The 13,136-nt window shown below is 43.2% G+C and overlaps 2 protein-coding genes across 2 annotated transcripts; both read right to left on the reverse strand.

The window, feature by feature from the left end:
* Window positions 1–2,463: 2,463 nt before the first annotated feature.
* On the reverse strand, window positions 2,464–4,116 carry LOC129766063 (uncharacterized). Its single transcript, XM_055766518.1, has 2 exons — window positions 3,449–4,116; window positions 2,464–3,376 (listed from the first exon to the last, which is right to left on the reverse strand). Exons 1-2 carry the CDS (start codon window positions 4,114–4,116, stop codon window positions 2,464–2,466), a joined length of 1,581 nt encoding a protein of 526 aa, XP_055622493.1.
* Window positions 4,117–4,176: 60 nt separating this feature from the next.
* On the reverse strand, window positions 4,177–5,067 carry LOC129766065 (uncharacterized). The gene has a single exon (XM_055766519.1). It carries the CDS (start codon window positions 5,065–5,067, stop codon window positions 4,177–4,179), a length of 891 nt encoding a protein of 296 aa, XP_055622494.1.
* Window positions 5,068–13,136: the final 8,069 nt, after the last annotated feature.

Genomic DNA, 13,136 nt, shown 5'->3' on the forward strand with positions numbered 1-13,136 from the left:
GGTGACAATCGTAGTTTTGCGCCCTTCCTCGGATGCTGCGGTGGAGTACTGCTGGTCGATTATGGTCTTGGGCTACTGATCAGATGTTTGCGATAACCATGGCGGGCCATACCACCAGCGGGAACGATGAAAAATGTCTGTTGGGTTCAGACCCCGAGAGATGTCATCGGCAGGGTTCTCATAGCCTCCGATGTGTCTCCAGTGAAGAATATCCGTAGTGGTCTGGATTTTTGACACTCGGTTAGCGACGAATGTCTTCCAACGAGTTGGAGATGAACGTAACCACTGAAGCACAGTACTGGAATCCGACCAGAAGAATGGAGTGACTGATATTTTCAAAGACGCTTCTACCTTTTTGTAGAGTTGTGTGGCTAAGTAAGCTGCACAGAGCTCAAGTCTGGCGATGGAGTGATGAGTGGACAATGGAGCTACTTTTGACTTCGATGTCAACAAAAGTACTGTAATCCCTCTCTCCGATTCCGTGCGAACGTAGCAGCATGTGCCGTAGGCACTTGTCGAAGCATCGACAAAGAAATGTAGCGGAATATTGCTGGCTCCAGAAGCCAGCACCAATCGAGGAATACGGATATTGGCGAGAACGTGAAGAGTAGTGTGGAAGAGCTTCCACTCAGCTTGAAGTTTCTCTGATAGAGGTGAGTCCCATTCACAAGTAATACCATCGCGCTTCAATGTCCACAACCGTTGCATGAAAAGCTTCGCTTTGGTTGTCGTTGGCAGGGCTAGTTATTTTCGAAGCTAATAAATGTGATTGAATTTTATTCATACAACTCTCACTTCCACTACAGTCATTTTCGGTGGATTAATTTCAGTGTATCGGGGTGTAGTGGAAACGAAATATTCTCTACGCATACAGTAGCATTGATTCTTTTGTTTCGTTCCTTTCCCCTTTCGTTCTCTTACAAGTATAAAAGCAGAAGCTTTCACTGACGATTAAAACTGCTTGAACGGGTTATATTTATTTTCATTTCGCATGTTAGAGGATGCTTGCTGCTTTCAAACGTAAGTTTTATTTTACCAAAATGGATCGTCGCGGACCGTGTTCAAAATTCTTCAATCACTTGTAAATAACATGTTTCTCTGTTATTTGGAATACATGTTTGTTACAGAAAATGTAATAAAATGAAAGACGGCACAGATCGGACTATTCCTTTCTCGAGTTTTTCACCCTCTCTAAGAGTGAAAAGAATAGTCCGATTTGAGCTGTCTTCATTTTATTATATTTCCTGTATCAAACATGTATTCCATGTTACGAAGAAGCATGTTATTTGCAAGTACGCTGGTTTCTTTTTTATGCGTTTTTTGCGTGATATTTTTTACGCTATTCGCTCAAAATTAAGCGATTTTTTTATGCGATTTGCTTGAAATTACGTGATTTTTTTTACACGGTTTGCTCGAAATTACGCGATTTTCGACTAGGTCTGCGCTTTCAGCGTGCCCACGCAGAATTGCGAGCGCATACACAACGCCGGAAGCACGCGCACGCACATACCATTGGGTGCACAAACACGCACACACACGCGCAAACATGCACAAACATGTGTACAAAAACGCGAGCGCACACAAACATACAAATGGACGCACAGGTGCGCACAAACGCGCACACACAAGCACATACACGCGCACAAACGTGCACACGCACAGACGCACGCACGGGAAGAGTCGAGCACGCACGTGCACACACGCACACAAATACGTGCACACGTACGCACACACACCCACACATGCCCATGCACAAAAAAATGCGCACACCTGCACACAAGCAAGAAAAAAACACGCTCAAACGCACGTACACACGCGCACAGAAACACGCACAAATGCGCGCAAACACGCCTACACATGCCCGCGCATAAAAAAAACGCACACCTGCATGCAAGCAAAAAAAACACGCGCACACACGTACACAAACACCCAGAAAACGCGCGAACATACACAAACACCCACACAAATACACGTGCACGTACACAAACAAGCACGAACACAAACATCGGGCTGTCGAAAACTCGGCTATCCGGACTCGAAGCTGACCGGTATCCAGTATCCGACCAAACCACTATCCGTTTCATCACTAATTTCACACTGACAACTAGCGCCGGAAAATAATTACTCCTGCAGGCATACTACACAACCCTCACTGCACCGTTTTCATTAGTTTCAGTGAATAAGTTTCGAATGCAACAAGGAAACATTCCTTTCTATACAAACTGCCAGAATACATGGATGCTTCAAATTAATTTCCAAGTGACGATTTCTAACGTCGCTTTGGTTTGCAGAATGAAAGGAATCAACGTGAAATGAAAGGAATATGTACGAAAGAGACGAGATATTTTTCTTATTTTGCGTGAAAAGAGAATAGATATATTTTTAGCCTGCATGGTTCTGGTTCTGTTCTGAGAAGCGATAGACACATTATTGAGTGACGATGTGCTAATTGAAGTGAAATTGTCAGGCCCTGGTCGTTGGACCCAACAGTCCCAATGGGTCGAATATTTTAGCGATGTATGACATCACTTTTCGCTTGGTGAGAATGGCAGCAGGGAGAGGCAATTTGACCTTGAATCGAAGCGAATCTGCGGTTGGTTCCCAAAGCAGGCCGAGTGTGGAAATTGTCTGCTCATTCTGCAAATCGTGGAGAGGCTGAACGGCTCGATCTTCCGGTGGAACATCCTCTAAGACCACCTGAACGTTTGATGCCCACTTCTTGAGCGTGAATCCAGCGGAGTTAAGCATAGCGGTGATTTCTTTTCGAAGGGTGATGGCAGATTCTACGTTCGATGCTCCTGACAGTAGATCGTCGACGTAGAAATCTTCAATAACAGCTTCGACAGCCGTCGGATATAAATGCTCGTGATCTTTCGCGATCTGCTGAAGTGTCTTCGCTGCCAAGTATGGAGCACTTGCTGTTCCGTAGGTGACGGTCTGTAGTTCGTAGGTGAGAATCGGATCGGTGAGATTCCTACGATACCGTATGCGAAGGAACGGTAAATCGGCAGAGTGATGCAATACTTGCCGACATATTTTTTCGACATCTGCTACGATGGCGACAATTCTTGTCCGAAACCTCAAGTATATTGAGTAGAGGTCTTGCTGAACCACGGATCTAACAAGGAGCGTGTCGTTCAAAGAATATCCCGACGAAGTCTTGCATGACGCGTTGAATACTACCCAGATTTTTGTGGATGACTGGGATTCCTTGAATACGACGTGATAAGGAATGTAGCAGTGCTGAATATGATCATTTACAGGCTCTTTCACCTTCTGCATATGTCCAAGCAACAAATACTCCTCCATGAAACGGTGATATGAGTCCTTGGTTGCAGGATTTCGTTCGAGGCGACGTTCCAAACTCAGGAACCGTCTGTCAGCAATTGATTTTGATTCTCCCAGGATGACTTAAGGATCTTCAACTCTCGGTAGTCGCACGATGTACCTGCCAGATGAATCGCGCGTTGTCGTTGCAGCATACAGCTCTTCGCAACGACTTTCTTCGGTAGAGTGAACCAGAGCTGGTGGAATTGTTTCCATTTCCCAGAATTTTCTTAACATAGCCTCTAGTCGATCATCTGCCGTGGAAAGATAACAGAATCGTGGAATGCAGGTAGCCGTGCGAGATGCGGGACCAGTGACCGCCCAACCAAAAGATGTTTCGACTACCCAAGGAAGATTTTCGCCAAGATATATCTTCCTACCCGTGTGAAGTTCCCAATAGCTTTCGCTGCCGATGACCATATCGACACTTCCAGGAACATTGAATAAAGGATCTGCTAGCATAACATTTGGCATCTTCCATGCCGAAATGTCAATCGGAATAGTTGACAGCTCGACTGAAGGCTGCTTCAGGACCAGAAATTGTAGTTTCATCGAGCATTCTTGATCTTCTGACTCGATGGTTGCAGTAGTTGCACTGTTGATTGTCTTCGTGGACGATCCGATGCCTGCGACAGACACGTCCACAGAAGTTCGGCGACTGTAGAGTTTCTTCGCCAGCGGTTTCGATATGAAGTTCGACATCGATGCCGAATCCAGGAGAGCTCGAGCTTTGTGTTTATTGCCATAATCGTCGACGATATTGAGGACAACCGTTTCCAAGAGTGTCATGGTGCATGCAGTTTGAACTTCCATGCTGACTTGGCAGGAACCAGAGGATTCTACGATTTGTTACGTAGAAGGAAGCGGCTGTTGAACCAGAGATGCTGTAGGGACAGCGGAATTCGATGACATAGTAGATGACACAGATGAATTTATTTGGTTGACTGATTTGGATGAAACCCTTAATGGAGTAGGATCGTGCAAGAGCGAATGATGCTTCTCGTGGCATGTACGACAAGTGAATTTCGAATTACATTTCTTGGACTGGTGACCCAAACTGAAACAGTTCCAACATAACCGATTCAGCGAAACCAGTTCTCGACGCTGGTTTATGTTCTTTCCCAGGAATATCGGAAAGGAACGCAACGAATGATTGTCCGAACATGAAAGCGGACATGAGTAACTCGGAGTTGATGTTGATGCTGTGTTAGCAGACACTTTCTGCTTGAAGTACTTCTGTTGATTGCCGGCCACCTTCAATGAGGCTGAATGATGGCTATCTGAACCAACGGAATTGATAACAAGAACCCGTTGATATATAAACTCGATCAGTTCATCGTACCTAACATTTTCCTTTAGACTCGTTTTCTCCTCCCACGATCTTAGCGTTGCTTGGTCCAGCTTGTACGAAAGCAGATTAATGAGCGGCGTGTCCCAATGATTCACGGGTTCACCCAGTTTAGATAGGGCGCGAACATGACGTTGATAATCGTCGACCAAAGTGTGAATGCGTTTCGCACACCCCGGCTTGACTGCTGGTAAGTCGTATAATGCTCGAAAGAGCTGCTTCTTTAGGAACCGTGAATTTTCGTACCTCTTTAGAAGTGCATCCCATGTAACTGCGTAGTTGTCGGCTTCGATGTCCACCGATTCAAATGGTTTCTTGGCATCCCCTTCGAGTGATTGAATAAGATAATGCAATTTTGCAACGGTGGGAATGTCAGCATTTGCATGAACCATTGACGAAAATGTGTCCCGGAATGAAATCTAACGAGAGAAGTCACCGTTGAATTTGGGCAAATCTATTTGTGGTAGACGGAGGTGAAAATTTGACGCGAACTGTTGTGGACCCTGTAATGAATTGTTCAATGTCTCGTTCAGATCTCCTGTGCGTTTTGCAAGAAGAAACCCCTTCGTTTCACAGAACCGTTGTTCGAAGTCCACTCGTTCCTCAATGTGCTCATCAAGTGACTCCGGTTTGTCATATTTTTCGATGATATCCTGACACTCCATGAAATTGACATACAACCAATCTAGGGATTCCAACCGTACACTCAGCTCACAAGCATCGCGCTCGTGATTATATTCGCGTACAAATATGTCCAACGCATTGCGAATCGCAATAAGTCCCTTACGCTGGACTAATCGCTCAGCTAACTGCTTCTCTGGTTTTGCGGACATCCCGAACGAAAGCGAAGCGGAAACGGCAGTAATCAGATGAAAGCGAAAATCCTTCCCAACGTGAACTAACCGTTTCAACGCGAAACCGTACCGGAACCGGTGTATAAACCCCTTCGCGACGTATCAATCGAACGGAAGTGGGTCGTCTTAGTATCGAAATCGGACTCCTTCCCGTCGCGAACGTACCCACTTTACGCGGTTTCACAAATCGAGGGCGCGAGCGGTTTTCCACTCGAAATGCGACCGTCAACCACCAGCCACAATAGCCTTTGGCTACCCACTTTCTTACGTTCTAAGAATTGCTACTGCCAACCACAAATATATAACTTGGAACAAACTCACCGGGATCAATCCAATGGGATGAGTGCTTGTATAAAGGAACAACGTAATGGCGTCAAGTTGTCCTAATGGCGTCCAGTTGGCGTGTAAGATGGCGTTCAGTTCTGTTCCAAGCCACGCCACCAATCGTCCAAAATGGCAGCGGCGTCGTTCTTCAGAAAGGTCAATCACTTCACAACAATGGCTACTATCCGCGATGGCCAGACACAATGGCTGTCTTCTCCATATAACAGATTAACACCTGTCTTCGTGCAATCTCACGTGCGAAATTCTTGCCCACACAAAGTACACACACTGATTATTTGCCGACGGTGAATTTGTACCGTATTTCAAACGTAATGCTTACTATACCCGCGATCGAAATGATGGTAGCAGCGATAGTCACTATCGTTCACCCAGTTCACCGTCACACCAAGATCAATAATTAGTGATCTTATGATCGAATTTTGCTTCCCACGAATACCGAATAATATTCGCCACTAAACCACGCGCGATGAAAGTACACAATTGGTGGTGATTGAATCGAGATTAACTAGTTCTCTGTACCTCCGAGGTTCACCCGACTTGGTAAAACCTCCCAGCACACACGCACTGAATTCGCAACGTACTGCAAAGGATAGTGGCAGACCGTTGACCCACGCGATCGGTCAGATTTCCACTTCCAACACTATCGCGACGCGCACTTTCCGGTCTGAACCGCCTTCGATCCGGTTCGAAGGACCAAGGTCCACTGAACCACCGATGCATCATTCACTTTACCGTTGAAATATTCCATTCTCGCTTGGAATAAGTCATATTTGAAATTTAAAAAAAATATTTTTTTAACTGTATATAATCGAGTCTAAAATTGTATATAATCGAATCACATATAATCGGGTCTGTATACGCTGATTTCTTTTTTTTACGCAATTGATGCGTGCGCGCAATAAAAATCTCGTGAAACAATAGCGTAATTTCGAAAGAATCGCGTAAAAACAAAAGATTGCCCCTTCATCGACGCGCGCTCGTCACTTTTACACGCGCATTCGCAGAATTTCTCTTTCCAACGATTTCAAGAAAATGGCATAAATGAACCGCGTAATTTCGAGAGAATCGCGTAGTTTTAAGAGAATCATGTAAAAAAGAATCCAGTGTATACCCAATAAGTTGGGAACGGACGGAGTTTGAATTGCAATATTTCCTCTCATCACAGTGTCAGTTCACTCGTTACAGTGCTTGTTCATTGCATTCCCATTTCAAGCGATCGATTAACGCATCGCTGATTCACAGTGGTATCTATATATTGTATAGATTCCATTTCCGTTTTTGTGTTAGAGCTATAAACTGTTTCAGTTTATTCCCCTCTAGCCCTGAACGGGGTCCTTGTGGAAAACTTACTCCATCTTCTCTCCATGCCTTGAGAAAGACAGTTCATTCCCGCTCGACGCTCGCCAGTAAACGGTGTTCTCTCAACAAACATCAATCGAGAAGTGTGAAGTGAAGTAAAGCGAATATCAGGGCTCGGCATAATCATATTCAACTGAGGATAGCCAGAAATTCCCCTTCGTATTCAATTTGGAAATGACTTTTGGCTTCTTCCAGTAGTTTCTCTGTCAAAATGGCTCAATAGTCAGCCGGGCGTTTAGTCGCTATCTCCCTCTACGATTCGACTATATAATTTTATTCTTACCCGTTAAATGGACTTCATTGCATTTTAAGTGACTTCTTTCAAACTGAATTCGTTTCTCACCCTCAAGTATTACATATACTACAGGTGAGCCAGATTTTTCTGTATCGTACACGAAAATTACCCACAAGTTTAAAACAGCGTGTTGTGTTCAGAACCACCGACAAATTTGTGAATTTTGTTGATATAAACCCGTTTCTCTGTATGTTTTTTCACAAAATTGAACTCGGAGACAAAATAAACTAAAATTTTGTTCGGATTCCTCCCAAACTGCACGCTATTCACTAATACTAACGCGAGGACCTTCATAATATACCTGATAACTATCTGAGCTAGTTGGTTTGAGTTCACGGTGGGTAGAGAATAAACCATCCATTAGTGGTGTAACTACTTTTTAGCATCAGAAATCAACTTTTACGTTTCACTTTAAGACTTAATGACGCAAGTAATATCTACGTTGAGAAGGCAAAAGTTCCACTGGAAAGGTTAGTGTCATTCAATAAGAAAAAGATTGACGTAAAAATAAGATTATGTACGCGGGTAAAGAGATTCGTGTCAGGGGGAAGTAGAAGTGTGGATTGAAGTCAATTGACTGAAGAAGCAGATTCGTATTCATTACGAGATTACCATATGCATCTTGTACGACTATTGTCATACGAATATACGATTTATTACAGAAATATTACATACATAGAAAAAAATATTACATAGGAAAAACCAGTGGCGAAAACCATTTAACTGTCAACTGTAATATATTTACCCTACGAATCATTTGTATTGGTTAGCATCACACATAGCATGCCAGGGGGTTCAGATTCGATTCCCATTCTGGTCGGAGGGGATCTTTCTCCAAAGAAATTTCTCCCGACTTGCACATATTACGCGTATTCTAGAGCTTCTCACCCAGAATACATTCAAGGCGTATTATTTGATATAGAAATTTCTACAACGTTGAAACGGCGAAGCTCCTCTAGAAACGTTAGTGGTATCAAAGAAGAAGAACCGTCTTGATGTGTCAAATTCATAATATGATGTGATATCTCCTCCATTACACTCTAATATAATTTACTCCTGAACAATTTTTGCACAGATGTAACACGATTTTTCGCAGTTTCGCAGTTTTGACTATACAGGGTTTTCCATTTCGGGCTTCCGAAAGTATACAGCCCTGCGCTGACAACCGTTTGACATAGCTGTCAACCAAAGCGTCATATCGTTAGTTGAATGTCTGACATTTTACAATATGGATCGTTTTAGCATCGCACAATGCGTTAATTTTGTTAAATTATACTATAAAAATGATGAAAAACCGGCAAATGTTTTTCGGGGCATTACGGATGGATTTTGGTCGTCATGGAGACCTACAGAGCACACAATCGCTGATGTAGTGCGTAAATTCGAACAAACTGGATCCGTAGCGGATATTGTGAAACCTGTGCATCATCGTAATGTGCGTTCGGCCGAAAATATTGCTGCTGTTGCTGCCAGTGTGGAGGATGACCCGAATGTTTCGATTCCACGGCGTGCTCAGCAATTGGGCTTGTCAAACACATCATTGTGACGAATTTTGCATTTGGACTTGCACCTACATCCATATAAAGTCCAACCGGTACAAAAATTAGAGCGTCGTGACCATGGAATGCGTCGGGCATATGTCGATTGGGTGAACGAACAACAGCAGCAAAATGCTGAATTTTCGCATCAAATTTTCTTCAGCGATGAGGCACATTTCGAGCTCGGTGGCTATGTGAACACCCAAAATTTCCGTATATGGGGTTCAGAAAATCCACACGTGATTGTTGAGAGGCCATTGCATCCACCAAAAGTCACTGTTTGGTGCGCATTATGGTCTGGTGGAGTCATCGGGCCGTATTTCTTTGAAAATGAAGACGGCGAGACGGTAACTGTGAATGGTGAGCGCTATGGCCGCATGTTAACCGATTTTTTTTGCCACAAATTCAAGATATGGATACGGATGACATGTGGTTTCAGCAGGACGGCGTCACGTGCCACACAACACGACCGAACATGGCCATATTGCGAACGAAATTTGAGGGACGCATAATTTCGCGTTTTGGTGATGCCAATTGGCCGTCCAGATCATGCGATTTGAACCCGCTAGACTTTTTTTTGTGGGGTTATGCGAAAGACCGTGTCTATGCCAACTCTCCGCAAACTCTTAAATATTTGAATGACAACATTAGTGAAGGTATGACCGAGATACCGCCCCATATGTGCCGAATCAAGGTGTGCGAGGAAGCCCTAGGTGGACGTTTGAATGATGTTGTATTTCACACATAATGGCATAAACCAAACTTTAATTTGAAATAAAAGTTTCATCGAAATTCGAATTCTAAGTGTGTTTTATTTCAATTTACTTTCGGAATTTAAAGTTGGAAAACCCTGTATTGATTCAAAATATGGTTTTTGGAAGGGAAATCGCGCAGCGAAATCAAAGAGCGCTTGGATGCTGTATATGATTACTCTTCTCCTTCGATAACGACCGTCAAAAATTGGTATAACGAGTTTCAACGTGATCGCACTTCGGGTTTTGATGAGCCATGTGCCCCGAAAACGGCTTCCAAGGACGATAACGTGACAACATTCATGATCTCGTATTGGCAGACCGCCGATTGAAGGTGCACGAGATTGTTGAAACAGTAGGCATCCTCAAAAGACCGCGTGGGTTATATCCTGCATACAATTTTGGGCATGAGAAAGCTGTCGGCGCGATGGGTGCCGCGTTTGCTCACTCCGGACAACAAGCGCAACCGTGAGACCACTTCAGACCACTTCAGAGCAGTTTTTGACGCTGTTTAAGTGCAATCCGAAGGAGTTTCTGCGTCGTTTCGTGACCGTCGACGAAACACCAGAGACCAATGAACAATCGAAACAGTGGAATTCACCCGGCGAACGGTGCTCCAAAGAAGGCGAAGACTGTCCTATCGGCCGGAAAGTTGATGGCCACCGTTTTCTGGGATTCACAAGGTGTGATCTACATCGACTACCTGGAGAAGGACAAAAAGGTCACAGGGCTCTATTATGCCGAATTATTAGTCCGATTCGACCCCGAATTGCAGAAAAACGGCTCCATTTGGCGAAGAAAAAAGTGCTCAAAAAAGTGACAACGCACCCAATAATTGTACTTGCGATGGCCCTGAAACAGTTCAACTCTGTCACTAGACAACTCAGACCGAGTTACAACACGATAGTCACATGTAATCCGAATATGAACTGACATATTTTTTGGCTGCCAACAAAAAAGCTGACAAATTATCGATCTGTGAACGCTATAGAAAATCATCATGGAAAAACTATCTTGATATAGTTGACAAAAACATATTTTCGGATTCTTCAACATAGTTGCATCCCAATACAGCCCAAGAAAGCATTAGTATTTTATCGCCCAAGCAAACTTACAAATCTCGTGCATCTCGTTTGCCTTTTCACCGCTTGTCTGGGATACTTTTAAGCTTGCACAAGTAAGTTCTGCCAACAAGTTGTCAGGCACTGAGAAAGCGAAACTTAGCTGCATGTCTCACTTTTACCTCAGGGAACGAACAAAAAAGTTTAAAACGAAAACTAGCTAAAGTGAAATGGAACATGATATTTGTACCAGTCAACTGTGGGTATGGAACCATCTGAACCCAGCACACATTTGTCTGGTAAACAAGAAAACTTTCCCTGCAGATTGGAAACTATCCGTGCATTTTACTTATTTACCTTCACATGAGAAAATAAAAAATAAAAGCCAAATACCCGGTACTGAAACTAGCCAGTTTTGTAATGTTGGAATTTCAATCTTTTAAACGAACTCATAATACTACAATAGATTTGAAGTACAAAAAGTACAGGTACAGGTTTCGAAAAATGTACAAACAGAAAATGCAAACAAAACCTACACGGCAAATATAGCTTTTTGAGGTTGTACCAACATTTCCTCCCGAGGAAATGCTATTTTGCGAGCTTGTGTACGCTTCGCAATTGCTTCTACTAGTCAGATGCATGTGTTTATAGAAACCAGGCCAGATGTTGTTCTAGCACATCTTTCTTTCCCAGAACAACTTTTCTTTCTGTTTCATCTGATTTCTTTTTCTGAAACCCACTATCATCTCCTGAACGGAATAAACTTAATGTGGATGCAATTTTACGACGGCGGTAAGAGCAACAACGTAAAGAAATGTTTGGAATGCACTCAGTGGTGTATTTTATATAGGGAATCGAAGGGTAAATAGTCCGTTGTACCCTCTCAGCCTTGTTTTTCAAACAACGTACGACTCACAAATGAATTTACTTATTTATTGCATTCTCAACGTCGCTTCGATGTCAACTTTAACAACAATTGATCAATTTCAAGTATGACACCACATTAAATCCGTAATTATGAAAAAACAAAATTTGAACACTGTTCGTCCCACCCACAGATACCTTATCTAGACTGTTAGCATAAAATTGTTCTCCCAACGAACATCTTACCCAGATGGAAATGGAAAGAAGTACATGTCTTCCTATGGCAACCTGTTTTCTTTTTGTAGGCTGTTGCACTCCGTTTTAAGCGAACTTTAATAAAAAAAAAGAAGCAAATAACTAGGAAAAAGGGAAAAATTTCTATCCTGCGATCCTGTTGCAACAAACCTGCAAACGAAAGTAAATAGTCATCTTTAAAACATTCGCTTGTTTTAAAGGTTTTAATAAAGGGTGTGTCACATCAAATTGCATCACGGAAAAAACGCTGTAGAAATTTAATTTTTAGGAATTATATCTTCAGCTTTCGCTTATAATCAAATAAGAGTGTATAGATCACGTTGGCCATGCTTCACTGTCAATTTTTCGTAAATTTGGAAAAATGTCGTCGAACGAAAAAGAGCGTCGTGAATTAATCCTGCGCACTCATTTCGAGAATCCGGAGTTGGCACATCGGGACATCGGTAAGATGCTGAGAATCGTCCAATCCACGGTCAGCAGAGTACTAAAACGATACGTCGAGAACCTAACCATCGACCGGAAGGTGAAGAACGGCAAAAATGGATGCTCCGTCAGTGAAAAAGATCACAAGCGCGTAGTTAAGCAGTTTAGACGTGATCCGAGAAGTTCGGTCCGGGATGTCGCCAATAAGCTGAATTTGTCAAGTTCATTCGTCCAGCGGATCAAGCAGTGGGAGGGCCTGCGTACATACAAGGTTCAGAAGGCTCCTAACCGCGACGAAAGGCAAAACATGGTGGGGAAGACGCGAGCCCGGAAGCTGTACACCGAAATGCTGACGAAGCCGCATTGCCTGGTAATGGACGACGAAACCTACGTCAAAGCGGACTTTCGTCAGCTGCCGGGCCTGTTGTTCTACTCCGCAGTCTACTGGGCAAATTTCTACAGCGTTTTTTCCGTGATGCAATTTGACGTGACACACCCTTTATTCAACATTGAACGTTTCTCCTCAGGTATGGGTTAATAATAAGTATGAAAATACAAACATGATCTGTCATACAATGTTCTTCAGATACGATCCAAGGAGTAATTCTTGCAAATATTGCGAGCTGTTAAAAATACATTATCTAAAACTATTTTACATTTTCGATGATTCCTTGGCATTGAGAATATACAGGTAACATAGAATAAGTGCTATCCC

The sequence above is a fragment of the Toxorhynchites rutilus genome, chromosome 2 (genome assembly GCF_029784135.1).
Source record: "Toxorhynchites rutilus septentrionalis strain SRP chromosome 2, ASM2978413v1, whole genome shotgun sequence".
Taxonomy (NCBI): domain Eukaryota; kingdom Metazoa; phylum Arthropoda; class Insecta; order Diptera; family Culicidae; genus Toxorhynchites; species Toxorhynchites rutilus.